This window comes from Saimiri boliviensis, chromosome 6 (genome assembly GCF_048565385.1).
Source record: "Saimiri boliviensis isolate mSaiBol1 chromosome 6, mSaiBol1.pri, whole genome shotgun sequence".
NCBI classification, from domain to species: domain Eukaryota; kingdom Metazoa; phylum Chordata; class Mammalia; order Primates; family Cebidae; genus Saimiri; species Saimiri boliviensis.
In genome coordinates, this window is record NC_133454.1 from 12,006,933 (window position 1) to 12,028,412 (window position 21,480).

The following is a 21,480-nucleotide window of genomic DNA, read 5'->3' on the forward strand; positions in this document are numbered from 1 at the left end:
AAAATGCCAAAAAGTTAGCCAGGCGTGGCAGGGGGCACCTGTAATCCCAGCTAATTGGGAGGTCGAGGCAGGAGAATTGCTTCATCCTTCGAGTCGGAGGTTGCAGTGAGCTGAGATGGCTTCACTGCACCCCAGCCTGGGCAACAGAGCAAGATTCCCAACCAAAAAAGAAAAAAAATAATAATAATGTAATTGGAGAAAACTTAATCATCTATGTTAACACCCTACTAAGGCAGTGAAATCCAACCAATTAGAGGAAAGGGGTGTGGTCTCACAGATGTATAAAAGGACACTTCAGGAACCAAGCTCATTCTCCAGAACCCACAGAGTGGCCTTGGAGACTTCCGAAGGCTGCCGGCACTGCACCGTGAGACCCTGATCCCTGAGCTGAACTCAACTTATTCGACAGCAAGCTTTGCTGAGAACATAGATCCATTTCTGAGGTAGGTACGCAAAATTTCCAGAGCAGGAGCTACTCTGACAAAACAAAACAAACAAAATTTGGGAACTTGAATTTATGTGAAAAATTAGATTTTCTGAGAGGAAATGATCTCATTTTCGGAGTTTTACAAACAGCTCCATTTCTTCCTAAAAATTATTTTGAACATAATCCACAGGTTTACAAGCTCCTTTTATTTAGCCTATTTACAAATTAAGCATTTCCATCATCTCTCTTACTACATGATCCTCAAATTAATGATATGATTAATTTTTTGCTTCATGTCTTTCTTAGTTGTTTTATAGATTGTAAGCATTTTTCAGGAGTTTCCAAATGTCTAGTAATTTTTTAATCTCTGTAGACTCTGTAAATGGATTAGGGGTATTGCAATGTGTGTGTATAAACGTGTAACATTGTATTCTACCAGTGGTAATGTGCCTATGTTACAATGTGTGGCTATACATAGACTGCACTCAGTGGTTTGGGCAAACGTTTTTTTCTAAAACATAGTAAAAAGTCTCTTCACTTCAGAAACCTCAGTTACTCTGTCAAAGAAAGCCAGAAATGAGTATTCATGGAGAAAAGTCTCACTGGCAATCATGCAGAAACAACAGAAATAGAGGGTTTGTGTATCTATACAGTGTAGAAACCAGGATTTAGGCTTTCCACTTTGGTTTTTCTGTTTTCAACAGGCTCACCCAGGCTGGAGTGCAGTGGTGGAATTAAAGCTCACTACTGCCTCGACTTCCTACTTCAAGCAATTCTTCAGCCTCATCTCCCAAAGTAGCTGGGACCCTAGGCATGTGCAAACATGTTGGGCTAAGTGTGTGTGTGTGTGTGTGTGTGTGTGTGTGTGTGTGTTTATAGACAGGCTGATCTAGACATTTTGTCATGTTGCCCAGTCTAGAACTACTGAGCTAAACAAAATCTGCGTAATTTGTCCTACCAAAATGCTGTGATTACAAGCTTGAGCTACCTTGCCTGGCCTAGGTTTATTTATTTATTTATTTATTTATTTCAAACATCCATTTAAAACACTGACTCTCTAGTGCCCATTATTATTGCATGATACTTAGTATTTTTTTGACTATGTGAAAGAGTAATGATCATGCTTTCAAAAAGCTTAGAAAATATTTTTATCCTCTGTTTACACTTCTACATTTTATCACTATATCCCCAAACAGTCCAGGAATAGCAAACATGCCATCAAGTTTTTGTTGATCGAATTAACATAGCAGCCTAGAAAAACAATTATTTATTTTTCTTTCACCTGGGAGAAGTACCTTCACCTTGATGTGTCTGTTTTACTTTTGAGAGTGAAGACTACCTTTTTCTGATTTTGCTCAAAGTATGAGTTCTGCTCTAATATTTTCAAGCAGGGGGCCTCTGTAAAAGTCATAATGAACCGTTAAACAAAACAATGAGAGTAAAACAGCTTAATTACCTTCCCTTCTCTAAACCAATCACTGGCAATTCAGAGTGGAATTGATTTCCAGACCATTAAAGACCCACCCATTGAGTTTATAGGTTGATGAAACCCTTGAACCCCAAGCAATCTGGTGGACATCTCGAAAAATCTTACAGTCTTTGCTGCAAAAAAATAGAGTTTGGAAAGCTGGTCGTGTGTTCGCTGGAGAACGATCACGATTTTCTAAGGAGGTTGATGTCTCTTAGTGCCTGAGTTTTTTATTTTTCCTATTTCTGTCATTGCAAATTATAACCTAATCTTCTCTAGAAAAAAAGGATGTTATTCAATCACAACCTGATTCAAACTTTGCATGGATCTTTGTCTCTCCAGGGTAGAAGACTAAATTCTTGTGGTTGTCTTCCCTTAGGAAAATGGACTCAGACTTTACACTGGCCTTCCAGAAGGAACTCAACTGTGACATCTGCCTGGACTACCTGGTAGACCCTGTCACCATAGGCTGTGGGCACAGCTTCTGTAGACCCTGTCTCTGTCTTTCCTGGGAAGGAGCCCGAAGTCCTGCCAATTGCCCGGCATGTGGGGAACCATCACACCAAAACGACTTCAAAACTGATATTCGTCTGAAGACTTTAGTGACCATTGCCAGAAAAGCAAGTCTCTGGCAGTTCCTGAGCTCCGAGAAACAAATATGTGGGACCCATAGGGAAACAAAGAAGATATTCTGTGACACAGACAAGAGTCTGCTCTGCTCACTGTGCTCTGACTCTCAGAAGCACAGGGCTCACAAACACTATCCCATTGAAGGGGCAGCTGAAGAATGCCGGGTAAGAGATAGCTCTGACATCACCTGAAAGCTGGTGGTGAATAGATGAGAAGGGAGCTGAGAATCATCATTGTGATCACTCCATTCTTCTTTTTTTCTTTGTGAGACAGAGTTTCGCTCTTGTTACCCAGGCTAGTGTGCAATGGTGCAATCTCGGCTCACCACAGCCTCCACCTCCTGGGTTCAAGCAATTCTCCTGCCTCAGCATCCTGAGTAGCTGGGACTACAGGCGCATGCCACCATGCCCAGCAATTTTTTTTTTTTTTTTTGTATTTTTAGTAGAGATGAGGTTTCACCTTGTTGACCAGGATGGTCTCGATCTCTTGACCTCATGATCCACCCACCTCGGCCTCCCAAAGTGCTGGGATTATAGGCTTGAGCCACCACGCCCGGCGTTTTTTTTTTCTTTAATATATATTTTATTGCATTTTAGGTTTGGGGGTACATGTGAAGAACATGCAGGATTGTTGCATAGTTACATACATGACAATGTGATTTGCTGTGTGGAGAAATAGGAACACTCTTACACTGTTGGTGGGAGTGTAAATTAGTTCAACCATTGTTAAAGACAGTGTGGCCATTCCTCAAGGACCTAGAAATAGAAATTCCATTTGATTCAGCAATCCCATTACTGGGTATATATCCAAAGGATTATAAATCGTACTATTGTAAGGACACATGCACACGAACGTTCATTGCAGCACTGTTTACAATAGCAAAGACTTGGATCACTCCATTCTTTACTCAGTGCCAGGTGCTTTTGGAGGTACCAGTGATGAAATGTTGAATACAATATGAACTGTACCTGCCTTCATGGCACTTGCACCCAAAAAGAGGATGATTAAGTAAATGTCATTATTATTTTGACTCTGCAGTATAATGCTAAAGGCAGTGAAAAGGCAGCAAAACTACAAGTGCAAAGACATGTATTATGGAAATGTATTTAGTATTACTTGACAAATAAGCACATAGTACACTACAAAAGCGGGCGGCTAGCACAGTGGATTCCGAAGCAGGATGTTTCACTGATCATTATCTGGGTAACAAGAAATCTTCACTTAGCAGTTGCTAAAACTGTTACACATGCGGAAACATCAGAATTGATAAATATTACTTGAGGACAAGCAGTAAAAAATTTTGTTTTTCCTTTTTCCTCTCTCTAGTGCCTTTATATAGTGTATCCCTTGCCTGCATATACCACTCAGAGTGTGGAATCTGTGCTATTTGATTTTCTGTTGTTCACCCTCATATTTCTTTGGCAGGAGAAGCTCTTAAAGCAAATGAGGATTTTATGGGAAAAGATTCAAGAAAATCAGAGAAATCTAAATGAGGAGAGAAAAAGAATCACCTTCTGGAGGGTAAGTATGAGATCATGTATCCTCAGGACGTGCTTGAGACAGACATGCTGAGAACATTTATATTAGCAACTTGCGTTGAAATTCTCATATGCCAGATTTTGTCATGTGTTTATCCATAGGCTGGAAAACAACCTGTCTGTTCAACATAACAATTATTCAGGTGTTGTAGAAATGTTTTTCATATAAATAAAAAATAAATATAAATTTTGAAAGGCAAGTATGTGCTTAAAATTCATAGGTATTTCAGGCAGAGGTTTCTGTATGACATGAATTATGTAATATTGATTAAATAGCATATAATTGTGAAATAGGCATTTAATGGTGAATATGATGTTGCTCCTGGCTAAGAAAGTGGGTGGCAACAGTGCTTTAAGAAGTGAAAATTGGATAGCAAGGTCCCAGACCACGATGCCAGTTCAAGTAGGAGAAAACTAACAAGGAAAGCTTTGGAGCAGGGACAATAATGACTGCGGGAGTGAGAGAATAAATATGTCCATATTGGGAGGAGAAACACAGTGGAATGGGGATTCATGGTGGCAGAATGGCAGGGCAATACAGAGCCCATGGATTTCGACAGAGGAAAGAGAGGAGACAGAAAAAAGGTACTCAGTTTCAAAGACGAGGGTTAAAATGTTTACTAAGTTTTTGTGTGTGTGATGGCTTCTGATCCTGATTATAATATACTAACAACATTTCTACTGAGAGTGGCTGTTTAGGCTGTTAAGTACAAAGATTTCAGGCCACAAACTAATTGAGCAACAAAGATTATCTATATTATTGTTGACGATACAACAATCAAAAATTTATGTGTTTTCCAGTGGTATTTCAGATTTGAAAGAACACGTATTTAAACATGTAAATCTAAAGGGCTTTTTTGCAGCTTTTCAAGAACTAATGAACTAGATAAATTCTGGACGGAAGGACTTGTTTAACTCATCATGTTGTTTGTAATGAATAAAAAGCAGAGGAAGGAAAGAGCAAGAATTTGTGGGTTCTGTGAGGTGGAAGTAGGCCTGGGTATGTAACCTGCAAAATTCATGTCCCTGCAGCGCTATGTGAATCTCCGGGCACTGATGACCAGGAATGAGTATAGTAAGCTGCATCCAGATCTCCGTAAGGAAGAAAAACAACATTTAGAGAGTCTGTACAAGGCAAACAAAGAGATATTTCCACAACTCCAGAGAAGCTGGATTAACAAGTATCGAAAGAAGAAACACTTGAAAGAAGTGTATCAGGAACTAATGGAAATGTGTCATAAACCAGATGTGGAGCTGCTCCAGGTAAGAACTGAGGCTGTCCCTTGAGACACTTTGTACTAGCTGATATTTACATCTTTGCCTTCCATTGGGTACCAAAGACGTACTTCTCTGTGTCCTCCATTGATGGTTAAGAGTCATTCTCACCTGGCTATAGTGATAAACTACAACTCCTAACCTAATCGTGAAAACAAAGCTTTATGAAACTGTGCAAATAGATTTCCATAGAATATTTTCTACCTCAAGCTTTCTTCTCCAGTTCATTTCATTTAAACTCGAGAAGAAAAAAATTTCATGTGAAAATTCTATTTTTGCCTCGATTGGATAATATGTAGAAATTACAGGAAAACGAACATTTCTTTCTTTCTCCTATTGGGGAGGCCTAGGTTTGAAACGCCCTTGATTTGAGCCACATTAGCCTTTGGAGACTGGCCCTGAAAGAGACCGCAGGGTTGACAGCTGCAGCAATGCCCAGTCACCACTCACACTTTTCTCTCTCATTCAAATTCAGGGCCATGAAGTTATCAGAAATATATTATGATAAATATATTATGAATAAGTTTTACTGGTATAAATGTTAGAGATGTGAATACATTTAAAAAGAGCTGCAGCGATAGTACGTGGTACTTCTAAAGTTTTCAAAACCTAAAGGATAGATGGGCAGGATAACAAGTTGTTTGTTTATCTGTTTGTTTGTTTTGAGGAAGAGTGTTGTTCTGTCGCCCAGGCTGAAGTGCAGTGGCACAATCTAGACTCACTGCAACCTCAGTCTCCTGGGTGCAAGCGATTCTCGTGCCTCAGCCTCTTGAGTAGCTGGGACTACAGGCGTGCACTATGATGCCCAGCTGAATTTATTTGCATTTTTAGGAGAGAGGGGTTTTTACCATGTTGGCCAGGCTACTCTGGAACACATGATCTCAAGTGATCCTCCCACCTTGACCCCCAAAAGTGCTGGAATTCCAGGTGTGAGCCACCACACCTGGCCAGAATAACAACTTTCTAAAGAAATCTTTTTTTCTCTCTCTTTACAGGATTCGGGAGACATCATGGCCAGGTACGTTTTTGGCCATCATTGCAAGCTGAAGCACAAGGCATGCTACGAGAAACATCAAGCTGTTTCCAACAAAGTGAAAGCATGCTTTATTAGGCCATAATGTGTCAGTGTGATTGTGTGTATGTTTGTGTACTCATGTGTTGGTATGTTACATTGAATATGTTATCCTATGCCCTCTATCAGACTAATCTTTTCTTACTTTCCCAAGTGACTCGGGGGTAATGTTTCAAAGAGTTCAATGCAAAAGTTGCTAGAATATAGATGCCTATTTTTAGGATTCAGAATCATAATTAGAGACAAACTCTTTGGTGGCGTATAGGGAGAGAGGCAATTATCTTTCAGTGGCAGTAGGATAGAAACGGAGTGAATCGTTAGAAATAATCCCTAAGAGAGCCACAAACCCATCCTAGAATGGTGGAGTTACATTACAATATCAGAAGTGGGTTTGAATGAAGGATTTTCTGTTGGAAATGCTTAAGCACAGAAACCAGAACCGTTAACCAACTGCACCTGCTTCCTTGCAGGAGCGAGTCCGTGATGCTGCACATGCCCCAGCCTGTGAATCCAGAGCTCAGTGCAGGGCCCATCACTGGACTGGTGCACAAGCTCATCCGCTTCCGAGGTGAGTGTCACCCTCTTGCTGTGACCAACATGTATATCTTCAATTACGGTTTTCTATGGGCAGCTTTCGCAGTGTAACGATCTTTCCTCTGGAAGAGAATCGTCTGTGCATCGGTCTTTATAGTTAGTTTCACCATCATCTAACAGACAAAATTAAATGAAAGCTGGTGAAATGTAATAGGAATCAGCCATATAACAAATTACTTAGAAAAATGAAACATGCAGAAGGGCTCCTTAGGACTTAGAACTGTTCTCTGATACAGTTTCATGTATACAAGTATTACATGAGGTATGCAGAACTGAGTTAATTCAGGACATTTCAATTTCAAATTGAGTGCCATTAATGATTGTGATTTTGGGTGACAGTGATTATTTTTAAGTATGTTTCAGGTGAAGTTTCATAGCATTTGTAATTTTAATCATGTGCATGTGCATTTTAATCAACTAAAACGTACATGAATAACTTATAGCAGTGCAAAAACTGAGGAGCCATGAACAATAGGAAAATGATTTGGTGGGTGATGAGGCCTTAGATCAGGCGTCCCCAAACTTTTTACACAGGGGGCCAGTTCACTGTCCCTCAGACCGTTGGAGGGCCGCCACATACTGTGCTCCTCTCACTGACCACCAATGAAAGAGGTGCCCCTTCCTGAAGTGCTGCGCGGGGGCCGGATAAATGGCCTCAGGGCCCGCGGGCTGTAGTTTGGGGATGCCTGCCTTAGATAGAACTGGAGGATAGACCATGATCAATCAGGCAGATAAAAGAAGTCTGTGCCTGAATCTGGCGTAAAAGCCAGATAATTCTTGCAAGGAATCTACACTTTTTGTTAGGCGGATTCCGATTTTCTCTTTAGGTATGAATTTGCCAGCGTAAGTGGCATATCAAAATATTTCTGGCAAAGTGATACCTTTTTTATTTAGGTTTAAGAACGGCTTCCCACCTCATCTCCTGTCCCCAACCTGCTGCTCTGCCCTGACAGAGAAGAGGCAATGGACATAAATTTTATTGCTATGGACTTGGCTACAGTGCAAGATCTTTTAGTTTTTCAGTTGTTAAAAAAAAGTAGCTAACTAGACATAGGTGTGACCATCCTCCTCGTCATAGTCGTTGAGTTTATAGAAATTGAGATCATTGTAGTTTAGCCATTTATCTGTGCAGATATCCTAACACCCTTTGATTCCAACATTTTTCCAGACAAAAGTTGCCTTTTAATCTTGACCTGTGGTTTCTAGTGAGAGCCTCTTTCTAATCTGAACATAAGAAGGTATAAACTGCTTTTCACTGGAACATTCTCTTTTTTCTACAGTGAACATTTCCTTCGATTATGAAGTAAGCAATCACAGTATCAGGCTGTTTGAGGATGTGAGAAATTTGATGATGACACCTCACCGGGAAGGTGGATCTTTGAATTCTGACAGATCTGACTATTTTGCTGCATGGGGAGCCCGGGGCTTCTCCTCTGGGAAACACTACTGGGAGCTGAATGTGAATGACTCTTGGGACTGGGCTCTGGGAGTCTGTAAGGAGTCCTGGATAAGGAAGAATGGCACCATGATTACATCTAAGGACATATTTCTTCTTTTATGTGTGAAGGTGGATCATCATTTCCATCTCTTGACCACCTCTCCAATGCTTCCTCACTATGTAGAGAAACCTCTGGGCCGGGTTGGTGTGTTTCTGGATTTTGAAAGTGGAACTGTGAGTTTTTTCAATGTCACCAAGAGTTCCCTCATATGGAGTTACCCGGCTGGCTCCTTAAATTTCCCTGTCAGGCCTTTCTTTTACACTGGCCACAAATGATCAGGATGAAGAAACCATGCTGTTTGGGAACTGCATGTACGAGGGAGCCCTTCACTGTTGAAGCAAAGGAATCATACTGTTCAGGCTTTTTTTCTACTTTACTGTCACTTCATTGTATTGCTATTAAATAAAAAATATGTAAAATGCAAAACCTTATTGCACGCTTTCTTACAATTAAAATAATCTCTTAGGTCCCATTACCTGAAACATATATTGTGGTTTCCCACTGTTTTGGGAATTTATTGGATGGAATTCCGGAAATATGTGGGCGCATGATTCAGACTTAATGATCTCATGCAGGAACACAATTTGCACATCATGGACAGACAGGAGTTCATACAATGTAAGTGTGAGAGCTCCCTCCTGCTGCTGCAGTAAGCTCTACACTTCATTACCTTAGAGGGGCAAATTCATTTTACACAGAAGTTTTCACTGATTCTTCAGGCCAGAATAGGGATTTAACAGTCATGTGTCCTATGGCGATAAAAATACATTCGGCCATTTGATCACTTTGTGAACATCAGAGTGAACTTAAAAAAACCTAGATAGAATATCCATCTACAGACATAGGCTAAATGGTACAGCCGATTGCTTCTCTGAGAACTTGTTTGCGCTGTCTGAGCCACAAACAAAAGTGTTTAGCCCACGTTGATTTCTGTAGCTGTTTAACAAAGCAAACAATGTCACTTAGGGAAAAATAGATGAGCAGACTGTCTGCTTTTAAACGTGTTTATACTTCCAATTCACAGATTGTGAATTCTCACTGATAACCTAGACCTGAGATGTAATCATTACCTCATGTTACAGTGAGAACATATTAGTATCTGGGGGGAAAAAATTTTTAAATCCAAGACAAAACAAACAAAACCCAGTTCTGGTGAAAACACAGATTACAGTGAGTCCATAGAGTCTGTCTACCCACCAAATAGTCATTTTTTTCCTGATTGACTGATTAAAAATAATGGCAACAAACATTCTACTTCCAGTCTGGCAGATGATCCTTTCTGATGTCTGGGGTTCCTCCGTTGGGGCTGTTACCCCGAATCTATTCAAATGGCCTCTCCAGGACATTTTCTTCAAGATTTGCTATCAACTGGACAATCACGATGAACACGACATGGCAAAACCGTTGATGAAGACGCACACGATACTGGAGTAGAGGGAAGGAAGGGATGGTCCATCTCCTTTGAGATGACCGGGGCCAGACCCAGTAATTTCTAGGACAGTGAGATGAAAACGATCAGTACTCCCTTGACAGGAACCCCCTTCTGCTGTCTATACGTGGCTGGAAGCTATACATGTAGGCCTTCTGAATGTCTTGTACTTCCCAAGACTTTGATGATAAGAGCCACTGAAGGGGGCTCATAATATATAGAATACATTCAGCATAGATGGTAAGAAAGTCTTTCCCTCAAAAGCCAGAAGTTCAGAAACCTGTAGCTGAGTCATCCACTGGACATTACCAGGAAGTACGGACTGAATAGAGAGAAACATTGGCTTTAACCTCAGATAAAAGCTGTTCCGTACTCACTGCCCTGTGGCTCCCATACTCAAAGGGGAAGGTGAGGTTAGGTCCTGTGACTATTCCTTCTTCTGGACTGTGGAAGTTTCTGAGGCTGACTCAGAAATATGTCTTCTGTCTACTAAAACCTAATGTCTATTAACATTCTGCTGTAAAAGAGATAGGCCATGTCCTGTCACAGGCCTCTCACCGTGTGCCCATATCTTCCACTCCTCTGGCCCTTGCTGAATCATGATGCCTGCCAGAATCACTCTGAAATTCTTCTCCCCCTCCGTCAGTCCTCTGGCCCAGTTCTCAGAACACAGCTCCCTGTCTATCTACTTTCTCATTATCTGCCCTTGCCCTTCAATTTCACGGCATTAGAAAAGTTGGCCATCAAAATATCCCAGAATGGAAAACAGGGGCTGCCTTTTTTATCTGAGACCCAGCAACGCAGATGCAGGATTCTAAGGGAGGAGGAGGAAGCAAAAGTGGATGTCCTTGAAACTGCTGTCACATCCTTGTGACATCTAAAAGGGTAAAAGATATTCGGGGTTAAATAATTAGAACAGAGACAGTGGACGGTTAAGTTCAGGTGTATATGGAGAAAGAAAGGTTCTGTCAGTGCCTGACACGAAGTAAAACCCTCTTACCTTAATGGGATGCACACCAGAATGGGTCAGAAAAGAAACCCTAGGTGAAGAAAAGCGAAGCCGTGGTGAACAAGGGATCCAGATAAAGAAGGGGAACAGGAAACATTTCCGGCAAATTTCAAAATGATTCTTGAGTGCTTACATTTCCTGGAATTGTCATGAAGTTTCTACCGTATATTAGTACCCAGTGTGAAAAAGACAGCCAAGATTAACATGGTATCATGATTAAAAGCAGCTTCTTGAAGCTACACTGCCTGGGTTTGATTCCCAAACTCACTGCTTACAAGCCTCATTTCCAGAATAAATGGTCTTCCTCAAAGCTATGTGTGTGGGTGTGGAGTGTATGGGTGTGTTGTGTGTATATTTTTATAATATGGTATTTGTATATACACAGTAATTGTACATAGATATATATACACACACATATATCTAGATAGATAGATTAGATAGATAGATAGATGATAGATAGATTCTGTAGCTAAACATAATAATTGGATCAGTACCTTGCACAAGGGTTAAAATCTACTTAAACAAAATAACAGCTACAAGACAGATAAACTGTAAATGTAGTTCAGCCAAAAGAAAGGCAAAGACATGGGAATAAAGGAAAGAATAGAAACTTATGAGGGGGCAAGGAAAAAAAAAAAAGAGCAAATCATTGAGAGTTACCACTGTCACTTCGTCTCATCACTGAAAAATCCGTAATGTTCCTGCTACAACAAGCTCAATCCAACTTCTCTTTTCTTCTCAGGAGATGGCTTTGCATCACGTCTTGTCAACAAAATGGAGTTTATGTAATTTCTTACATTTATGCTCACAACCATTTTCATTAACCTTAATAGCACTCTTCATCACTGCATTTCAATTGTTACACAAAAAATACAATTTAAATTTTTTTTTATGGCTGGACATGGTGGCTCATGCCTGTGATCCAGCACTTTGGAAGGTCAAGGCAGGAAGATTGCTTGAGGTTTGAGACCAGCCTGGGCAACACAGCAACACTCCCATCTCTACAAAATAGATATGTATATATGAGCCAGGCGTGGTCTCTCACACCTGTCATCTTAGCTACTTACTAGGCTTAGATGGGAGGACCCCTTGCGCCCAGGAATTTAAAGCTAAAGTAAGCTCTGATTGCACCACTGCACTACAGCCTGGATGACAGAATGAGACCTCATCTCAAAAAAAAAATAAATAAATAAAAATAAAAACCAGTTGTATATGAATATATGTTTCCAAAAATGCCTGCTTTGTTCTAGACATGGAGTGTTGTGCTCTGAATATTACCAAGGACCAGCTTGGTTGTAGAGCCCTCCACCCAGGCAGCACTGAAGGGATGAAGAAGCAGACCCCCAGATAGAACAGCACAGCAGGACTATCCAGGAACCAACAGCCTTCCGAGCTGAGAGCCTCAGGAGCTGACAGCATTCCAGGCTGAAAGCCATGAACAGATTCTCACCCATGTAGTTATTATCTCTGAACAGGTGATAATTGTTAACAAACAGGTGTTCTGTGTTTTCTCTTAGAACAAAGATAAACTAGGTAGGCAGCTGGTGCCTGCTTACCTAGATCGAAGATAAATTAGAAAGCATTCTTTTTTTGTGTCTGTGTGGTAGAAAAGTGATTTTATTTAGGGAGAGAAAAGAGGAGGAAAGGAGAAGAAGAGAAAGACTTCCAGGAAGAATGTGGAAGGGGATTCCAGAGGGGAAATCCCAGAGGGAGCTCCCACTATGTGGGAGGGGATTCCAGAGAGCTGGAAATCCCAGAAAGTAATCTTAAAGGGAGAGCCACGGGGGCAGGGTCACCCTATCCCGTGCTTAATTGTTTTAACCAGTGTATGATATACATACCCTGTTTTGCTCTTCTAGAATGCCCCAAGTAGTTTTCCACTTGGGTCGGGAGGCCAGCTAGGTTTTCCTTACCGCTCTTCTTAGCAAACAATATATTTTATCATGCACTCAGCTTTTTTCAGCAGGATATATGCAGTTCCTAATATTCTCCTTCTTGTGTAAGAATCAAAGAATTAATATAAACAAATATTTTTTTCTGTAATTGCATTAAGAAATATTTCCAAAATATAGGTAAGATAATATGATAGAAAATGTTAAAGGATAATGTCAAAAATGTAAGCAATAGATTAGTGTCCAGATTCATATGTTAATGAACTTTTATTATTTATATATCTTAATTTATTCTGTAAGGTTGATTTTGAAGTTTTCCCAGGGATTACCAACATGTGCTAGTAAAATATAAAGATTCCTAGCTAGTGATAGGAAAATATGAAATAAGCTTTACAGTGATGGAGATTGTTAGGAATTAAATTGACATATATATTAAGCTACTCACTAAGAATGAAATTATTTCCATTTCGTTTACTATAGAAACACACAAAACACCTTTACATTACAAAGAGTAATACAGATAATAGAGAGAACATTTTTTTTTTTTTTTTTTTTTTTTGAGACAGAGTTTCCCTCTTGTTACCCAGGCTGGAGTGCAATGGCGGGATCTTGGCTCACCGCAACCTCAGCCTCCTGGGCTCAGGCAATTCTCCTGCCTCAGCCTCCTGAGTAGCTGGGATTACAGGCGTGCACCACCATGCCCAGCTAATTTTTTGTATTTTTAGTAGAGACAGGGTTTCACCATGTTGACCAGGATGGTCTGGATCTCTTGACCTCGTGATCCACCTGCCTCAGCCTCCCAAAGTGCTGGGATTACAGGCTTGAGCCACCGCGCCCGGCAAAAGCATCTTTTTTTTTTTTTTTTTTTTTTTTTTTTTTTTTGTAGTTTTCGTAGAGACTGGGTTTCACCATCTTGGCCAGGATGGTCTCGATCTCTTGACCTCGTGATCCACCCGCCTCGGCCTCCCAAAGTGCTGGGATTACAGGCTTGAGCCACCGTGCCCGGCCGCAAAATCATTTTCTATATGCAATACTAATATTTAAAAATATGTTTGAAACGGAAAAAAAAATTTGCAAAATAAAGTTCATCATCTTTGAAAATCAAAAGTTGGCCGTTTATCTACGTGGGTTTCTTTCTTTCAATACTGTATTCTATTTTGTTTTCTTAAGAGATGGAGTCTCGCTCTTTCTCCAGGCTGCAGCGCCGTGCCTTGATCATACCTCACTACAGCCTCAAACTCCTGGGCTCAAGTATGCCTCCTTTCTCAGTTTCATAAGTACCTGGGATTACAGTGAATAATTCTGTAGTTTCTATCCACCTTTACTTGCTGATGGGAAATCTACAAACAGAAAGGGCTGATTGTAATTATTGTTTTTCTTTTAAATGTGCTTAAGTAGATCTGTGCAATTCAAGTCAGTGTTTTTCAAGCATGCAATGCATATTTTAAGTTTCTATAATATGCAAATTAAGAATAACATACATTGCTACTATATTTTTAAATCTTATAAAGTACTATTCTGCTGAGGCTTATGTAATCCTAACAGTTTTGTAGATCAAGGCAGGCGGGTGACTTGAGGTCAGGAGTTCCAGACGAATCTGGCCAACATGGTAAAACACCCTCTCTACTAAAAATGCCAAAAAGTTAGCCAGGCGTGGCAGGGGGCACCTGTAATCCCAGCTAATTGGGAGGTCGAGGCAGGAGAATTGCTTGAACCTTCGAGTCGGAGGTTGCAGTGAGCTGAGATCGCTTCACTGCACCCCAGCCTGGGCACCAGAGCAAGATTCCCAACCAAAAAAGAAAAAAAAAAAAAAAAATGTAATTGGAGAAAACTTAATCATCTATGTTAACACCCACCTAAGCCGATGAAATCCAACCAATTAGAGGAAAGGGGTGTGGTCTCACAGATGTATAAAAGGACACTTCAGGAACCAAGCTCATTCTGCAGAACCCACAGAGTGGCCTTGGAGACTTCCGAAGGCTGCCGGCACTGCACCGTGAGACCCTGATCCCTGAGCTGAACTCAACTTATTCGACAGCAAGCTTTGCTGAGAACATATTTCTGAGGTAGGTATGCAATTTCCAGAGCAGGAGCTACTCTGACAAAACAAAACAAACAAAATTTGGGAACTTGAATTTATGTGAAAAATTAGATTTTCTGAGATGAAATGATCTCATTTTCTGAGTTTTACAAACAGCTCCATTTCTGCCTAAAAATTATTTTAAACATAATCCACAGGTTTACAAGCTCCTTTTATTTAGCCTATTTACAAATTAAGCATTTCCATCATCTCTCTTACTACATGATCCTCAAATTAATGATATGATTAATTTTTTGCTTCATGTCTTTCTTAGTTGTTTTATAGATTGTAAGCATTTACTATAGAAACACACAAAACACCTTTACAGTACAAAGAGTAATACAGATAATAGAGAGAACATATATATATATATTTTTTGAGACAGAGTTTCGCTCTTGTTACCCAGGCTGGAGTGCAATGTCGCGATCTCGGCTCACTGCAACCTCCGCCTCCTGGGTTCAGGCAATTCTCCTGCCTCAGCCTCCTGAGTAGCTGGGATTACAGGCGTGCACCACCGTGCCCAGCTAATTTTTTGTATTTTTAGTAGAGACGGGGATTCACCATGTTGACCAGGATGGTCTCGATCTCTTGACCTCGTGATCCACCCGCCTCAGCCTCCCAAAATGCTGGGATTACAGGCTTGAGCCACCGCGCCCGGTGAGAGAAGATATTTTTATAATAAATTGAGAAACCTATGTTAAGACAAAAGAAATATCTTGGATTATAAACATGAGATAAAAAATGACTAATATGTAAAGAATTTGTATCATGTATGATTTATTCATTCTCATAAAACTGAGAGTACATTTCTAAGTCAAAACTTCTCATGAGATCTGTTAGGGTACAGGCTAATCTACTCTAATAAAGAGCCCAATTTTAAATAAATGGGAGGTTACGTTTTTCTCATCTGCATATCTAAATAGAGGTGGTAATTTTCTCATGCAGGGAATATTAACATAATAACAAACGAATTCATCTTTTATCTATTGGGAAGAGTTTTCTTAGGACTTTTTAATTTTATTAGGACTAGCACCAGAAAAAAAGCAAAAATATCTGGATGAGACTAAACAAAAATTCCTTTCAAGGCCAGGTATAGAGCCTTATGTCTTTAATCCCGGTGCTTTAGGAGGCTGAGGCAGGAGGAAGGCTTGATCCAGGAGTTCAAGTTCAGCCTACACAACATTGATATAATCTATTTCTATAAAAATTATTTTTAAAAAACGCCAGGCATAGTGGTGCACATCTGTGGATCTAGTTATTTGGGAAGCTGAGGTAGGAGGATCATTTGAGCCTCGGAGTTTGAAGCTGCAGTGAGCCAGGACTGTTCTGTGCACTCCATTTAGGGCAACAGAGCTAGAGCTTTCCTCAGAACAAACAAAGGTATTTTATTTCACCACAGTATTTTATTTGCATATATTTGCATATGCACATATGTGTGTGTGTTGTGGTGTATTTTAGAGTGGAAGACAAGCTTTAAGTCACTAGATGGATGACAATTTTAACTTTCTTCCACAAACTGTAGCATGTGTAAGAAATATCCACAGGGTTTGCTATTATAGATATTCCTAAACCCAACTATATCAAACTAATTGAGACTACAAACATCTAAATAATTATTTATGTGAATTATATAAGAGATGCTTGTCTGAGAGTATATTCTTATAGAGACAAAGGTTTCTTTTTTGATACCATAAAATATAAAGAAAAAAATGATCATTTAAAAAAATTATATCATGAAATTATTGCCATTAAAATCTCCAAGGAGTTTAGTCCTACTGATATTTCCTGTACATGTTTTTGTCTATATCCATATTTGTACATAATTTTTTTACTTTTTGAAAATGTCATATTTATTTATTGTACTTTAAAGCTAAAAATCTATTTTTTAAATGTACTTTAAAACTAAATATCCTAAATTAATAAAATGTACATTTTATTAATTTGGGATTTTTCAAGTAATATCTTGTAATTTGGTATATTCAGTTCATTACTAGTTGGTAACTTTAGATATAGTTTTTAAATGGCATAATCCTATTTTATAAATTATGAAGCCTGACATTGTCATATCCTAATTTGATCAATTCACAATGTACACATGTATCTAAATATTATATTGTACCTTATAAATATGCGCAATTTTTATATATTGATGAGACAAAAATTTTAAAATTATTTGTTCAAATAAGTTGTCATTTAAATAAAGGTATCCTTTTGATTGGTTTGAATTTAATCAAAATTTTTTAAAGAAAATCATCTATATTTTCTTCTGCACAGTACCTATTTAATTTCCCTTAGTTTAAAATTAGATTAGCCAGAGATGCCAGACATCGAGCCTCTACTTCTCTTTTTCCAAAACCATCCACCATCATCATTAGCATTTTGATCTCCAAATCTAAAGGCTGATAGAAATGTATCAGTTCTGAAGGTATTTACATGTCCACAAGGAAGGTGAGATGGTAGCAGATCCTAGATTTCAGTGAGGAAAGGGCAGAAATTATCAAAGAATGAAATTTTACATGATATTCCAATATCATATAAAAATACCATCAGATATAGGAACAGAAATGAAAGCAGACTTGTCGCCCCAGAAAATCAAACGTGAATTTGCCACATAGGAGTTGTTTAAAAATCAATGACAATATAAACCAGTACTAGAGGGTGTTTGTAGTGGGTTATTTACAGAGATTAGAAATGGAGTTAATTGAATCAATGATGGAAAGGTAAATTTCATTGGTACTCTGTGCTGCAGAAACCTAATCAGAAAACCTAATCTGTGCTTTAAAATCCTATAAAAACCTTGGCATCCTAAAAGCAAGCTTTATTATTTTCAGAGCGTTTGGAATTTGCTAGACTGTGGAAACCTCGGAAAAAGAAACATCTGTCATCCAGAAAGCCCAGAGGACACTAAACTCTTGCTCCAGATGCATGAATTTTCCTTCATCTACTGTTCAGACCAGTTATAGAATATTCAAGTGAGTATTTCCTTTACTTTTTGTTTCTTCTTTATACAAATTGTGAATTTCTGGAGGGAAAGTCCTAGATATTATACCATTTTATCTGTAGTATCATATCTAGAATTTAATTGGTAACCTTTTTTGTAGAATATGAAAAGTGCTATGTTGTAACTTCAGCTTGCATGAAGCTTTGCTTGTCTGCAAAGTTTTTAAAGTGCTGAAAGGCACTTTTTAATTTTCCTAATATTCCATTAAAGTTTTTATTTCTGTAATGATATTTTTAATTTACAAAATCCATTTTGTTGTTTGAATGTTCTTTCCAAAGCCTCTTATTTTTTGATATTTTTATTCTATAAAATAGAATAAAACTGTACGTGTGACTTTGTGAAGCTACTATATAAATGTTTATATTTTATGTCACAAAAATTTTTTAAAAAAAGAATTCTTAACAGCTTCACGAAGTCACAGGATTCCATATTGTGGTTAAGATCAAAACTTTCAAATGGTTCAATGATAAAAAGATGGATGTCTTAAACTTCTAAGTATCTTGTAACTGATGATGATAAAAAGTAAAAAATAAAGAAATATAAGATGTATTCTAACACAGAAATGGAGGAAATCACAGAAATTTGACAGGGTCAATTTTTTTGAGACAAGGTCTCCCACTGTTGCCCAGTCTGAAATGTAGTGGTACAGTCAAGGCTCAGTGTAGTCTTGACTTCCTGGGCTAGAGCCATCCTCTCAGCTCAGCCTCCCGAGTAGCTGGAACTACAGAAACCACAACTGTGGGCCTGGATAATTTTTTTTTTTTTTTTCTAGAAATGGGGTCTCTGTGTTGCCCAGGCTGGGCTTGAACTCCTGAGCTCAAGCAATCTTCCTGCTTCAGCCTCCCAAAATGTTGAAATTACAGGCGTGAGCCACTGGGCCTGGCCCTATATAAATTTTTAGTTTTCCTGGTTTCTTTCTTTCTTTCTTTCTTTTTTCTTTTCTTTTTTTTTTTTTAAAGAGACAGGGTGTCTTGGGCTTGTCCTATTGTATCTTTAACTTCTCATCTGCACCTTTAGCCATGGATAACTAGGCTGCGCTGAGAAAATGGCCATACTCAGGGCACTAGAGAATGAAAGCTCTTTCCCTTTAGGCATTTCTCCTTCCACTTTAACTTTTCACTCTGTCTTCAGGGCCTTTCTGCTATAGTAAGCTTCTTGAGTGAGTGGTCTGGTGTTTGTCTTATGCAACTCAATTTAAGATAGGTTCACCTGAGATCTGGCAGAAAGCAGACTGGGGTTGGGTATGGAAATACTGAATATTGCAAATGTATCATATGAAATTGGCAATGTTTTATCTATATCATTAAGGGTAATTTAATTACACAAGAAACATATGGCAAAGAGGGTGTAACTTTTTCATTACTCCCAATGAAGGAAAGTAACTTTCCTGTTTTTCTGCTCAGAAATACAGAATCACACATACTGCAAGACTTCCAGAAACAAGTCATCCACTGAATCTTAAAAGTAAAGAACTCTGTGTGCTTGCTCAGTTGTCTACATACCTCGGATCTTAGCTTAAAGACATCGAAATGGCATTGCCTAGAAGCCATGGCCACTGGTCCAACGAAGAGATCTTGAGGTTGCTGGAAACCATGGAAACGAATCTCCCATACGACCAGAACAGCAAGTTCAGCACAACTGAGTCACACCTGGACTGGGGAAAAGTAGCTTTTGAAAACTTTTCTGGTGAAATGTGCAGACTCAAATGGTTAGAGATTGCTTGCAACTTGGGGAAATCTGGCACTTTGAAAGAATTAGTTCTGGAAGCCAGGAAATGTGTTACAAACAAAAACAAAAGCCAAAAATACGGGAAACATCCAGACTTTCCAAAGAGGCCCCTTACTGCTTATAACCACTTCATCAAGGAGAACTGGCCACAGTATTCCCAAATGTACCCGGGGATGAAAAACCAGGAACTGATGAAAATCCTGTCAAAGAAGTACAAGGAGCTGCCAGAGCAGGTGAAAGAGAAATATATTCAGGATTTCCAGAAGGAAAAGCAAGAATTTGAGGAAAAAATTTCTCGATTCAGGGGAGAACACCCCAATTTAGTACAGAAGGCCAGGAAATCTGAAGTCTTCAAGAGGATTCAAAACAAAGGGCAAAAGAAGGTTCAGGAAAATGCGGAAGAAGTGAAGTCTCTTCCAAAAACGGATCAATTTTTCAAGACGGTAAAATTTCATGGAGAGCCTAAGAAACCCCCCATGAATGGGTATCACAAGTTTCACCAAGATTCCTGGTCAAGTAAAGAGCTGCAACATTTGTCCCCGAGGGAGCGCATGGTAGAGATTGGCAGATGCTGGCAGCGCATCCCGCAGAGCCAGAAGGATCATTTTAAGAGCCAGGCTGAGGAGCTGCAGAAGGAATACAAGGTGAAACTGGATCTCTGGCTCAAGACTTTGTCACCTAAAGAGTACGCTGCATACAAAGAATCAACCTATGCTAAGGGTAAGAATATGGCCATGAGAGGAGGCCCGGATCCCAGGTTTAGACAAACAGATCCGAAGTCCCCTTTAGCAAAGGATCTGCAAGAAGGGTTTGGTGAGGGGCAGTGGCTCCAGGCTCCAGGGACAGATTCATCACAGACTACTTGTGCAAATTATCCCGTCTCCATGGAACCAGAAGCGAAGAGAAAGAAAGTTGGAGAAGAGGAAGAAATCAATAACCCTTCAGACTGCAGCAGTGAAGAAGAAATAGACGTCGATTGATGTCTGAGGGCACTGTCTCTAGCACAACTACCTCAGAGGACTTCAAACTGGGACTCCACTGACTCAGACTCTGCCTGACTCACACTCCAGGGTCAGACAAGAGTTTCTCAGCAAAAGCCCATTCACGCCATCCAAGTAAAAGAGAAGGTTTTCCTTCTGCCTCTTTTTACTTCCTTGGTTTTTTTTCATTTCTTTCTTCCTCACTCTCCTCCTCAATACAAATAAGGACAGGTTTTTTTTTTTACTTGAAGTAGATTGTCTAACTAGGCATCCTCATCTGTATTTATCCAGAACCTCGCTCACTGTCATGTGCACTACAAATTGCAATTTGGAAACTTACTGTATTGAAATTCTGTCAGTTCATGTTTCTTGAAGACTGATGTTTTTTCCCAAACACTGGTAATTGCAGCAGCATTTTTAATGTCTCAGTGAAGTAAAAAGGCCACTAAGGCCAAAGATTTTTTAAGAATCATTGTACAAATCGTTATGTTAAACTATCTAAGCTTTGCTGTAATACTGTTTTCTCTTCAATATGTGATGGTACAGGAAAGATGTTATTGCAGGAGAGCATTTTAAATGGCGGAAGTAAAATGTTATAATATTTATAATTTCGATGGGTTTATTTTTGTAGGGAAGATTTTTCTCCCCTAACATTGTTTCTAGAATGGCAAAATTGTTTCCATTATTAAAAATTGAAATTATTAGTTGAAAAAAAAAAAAAAAACCAGCACCCTCTTCCATCAGGATTACATGGGAGGGACTCTTGATAGAGAATAAAAATAAGCTTGAGTTAATACTGGCCTTATCCTTAAAAAAGCAAACAAATATCATCCCTTTCCCAGGGAACTTTATGCAATT

At 39.2% G+C, this 21,480-nt stretch overlaps 2 protein-coding genes across 2 annotated transcripts; both read left to right on the forward strand.

Moving 5' to 3' along the window:
* Window positions 1-233: 233 nt before the first annotated feature.
* On the forward strand, window positions 234-8,895 carry LOC141584791 (tripartite motif-containing protein 43B-like). Its single transcript, XM_074400353.1, has 7 exons — window positions 234-443; window positions 2,275-2,689; window positions 3,951-4,046; window positions 5,096-5,326; window positions 6,334-6,356; window positions 6,881-6,978; window positions 8,285-8,895. The coding sequence occupies exons 2-7, from the start codon at window positions 2,279-2,281 to the stop codon at window positions 8,776-8,778; spliced, it is 1,353 nt and encodes a 450-aa protein (XP_074256454.1). The 5' UTR covers window positions 234-443; window positions 2,275-2,278; the 3' UTR covers window positions 8,779-8,895.
* Window positions 8,896-19,437: 10,542 nt separating this feature from the next.
* Window positions 19,438-20,629, forward strand: UBTFL1 (upstream binding transcription factor like 1). The gene has a single exon (XM_003935103.4). The coding sequence runs from the start codon at window positions 19,444-19,446 to the stop codon at window positions 20,620-20,622; it is 1,179 nt and encodes a 392-aa protein (XP_003935152.4). The 5' UTR covers window positions 19,438-19,443; the 3' UTR covers window positions 20,623-20,629.
* Window positions 20,630-21,480: the final 851 nt, after the last annotated feature.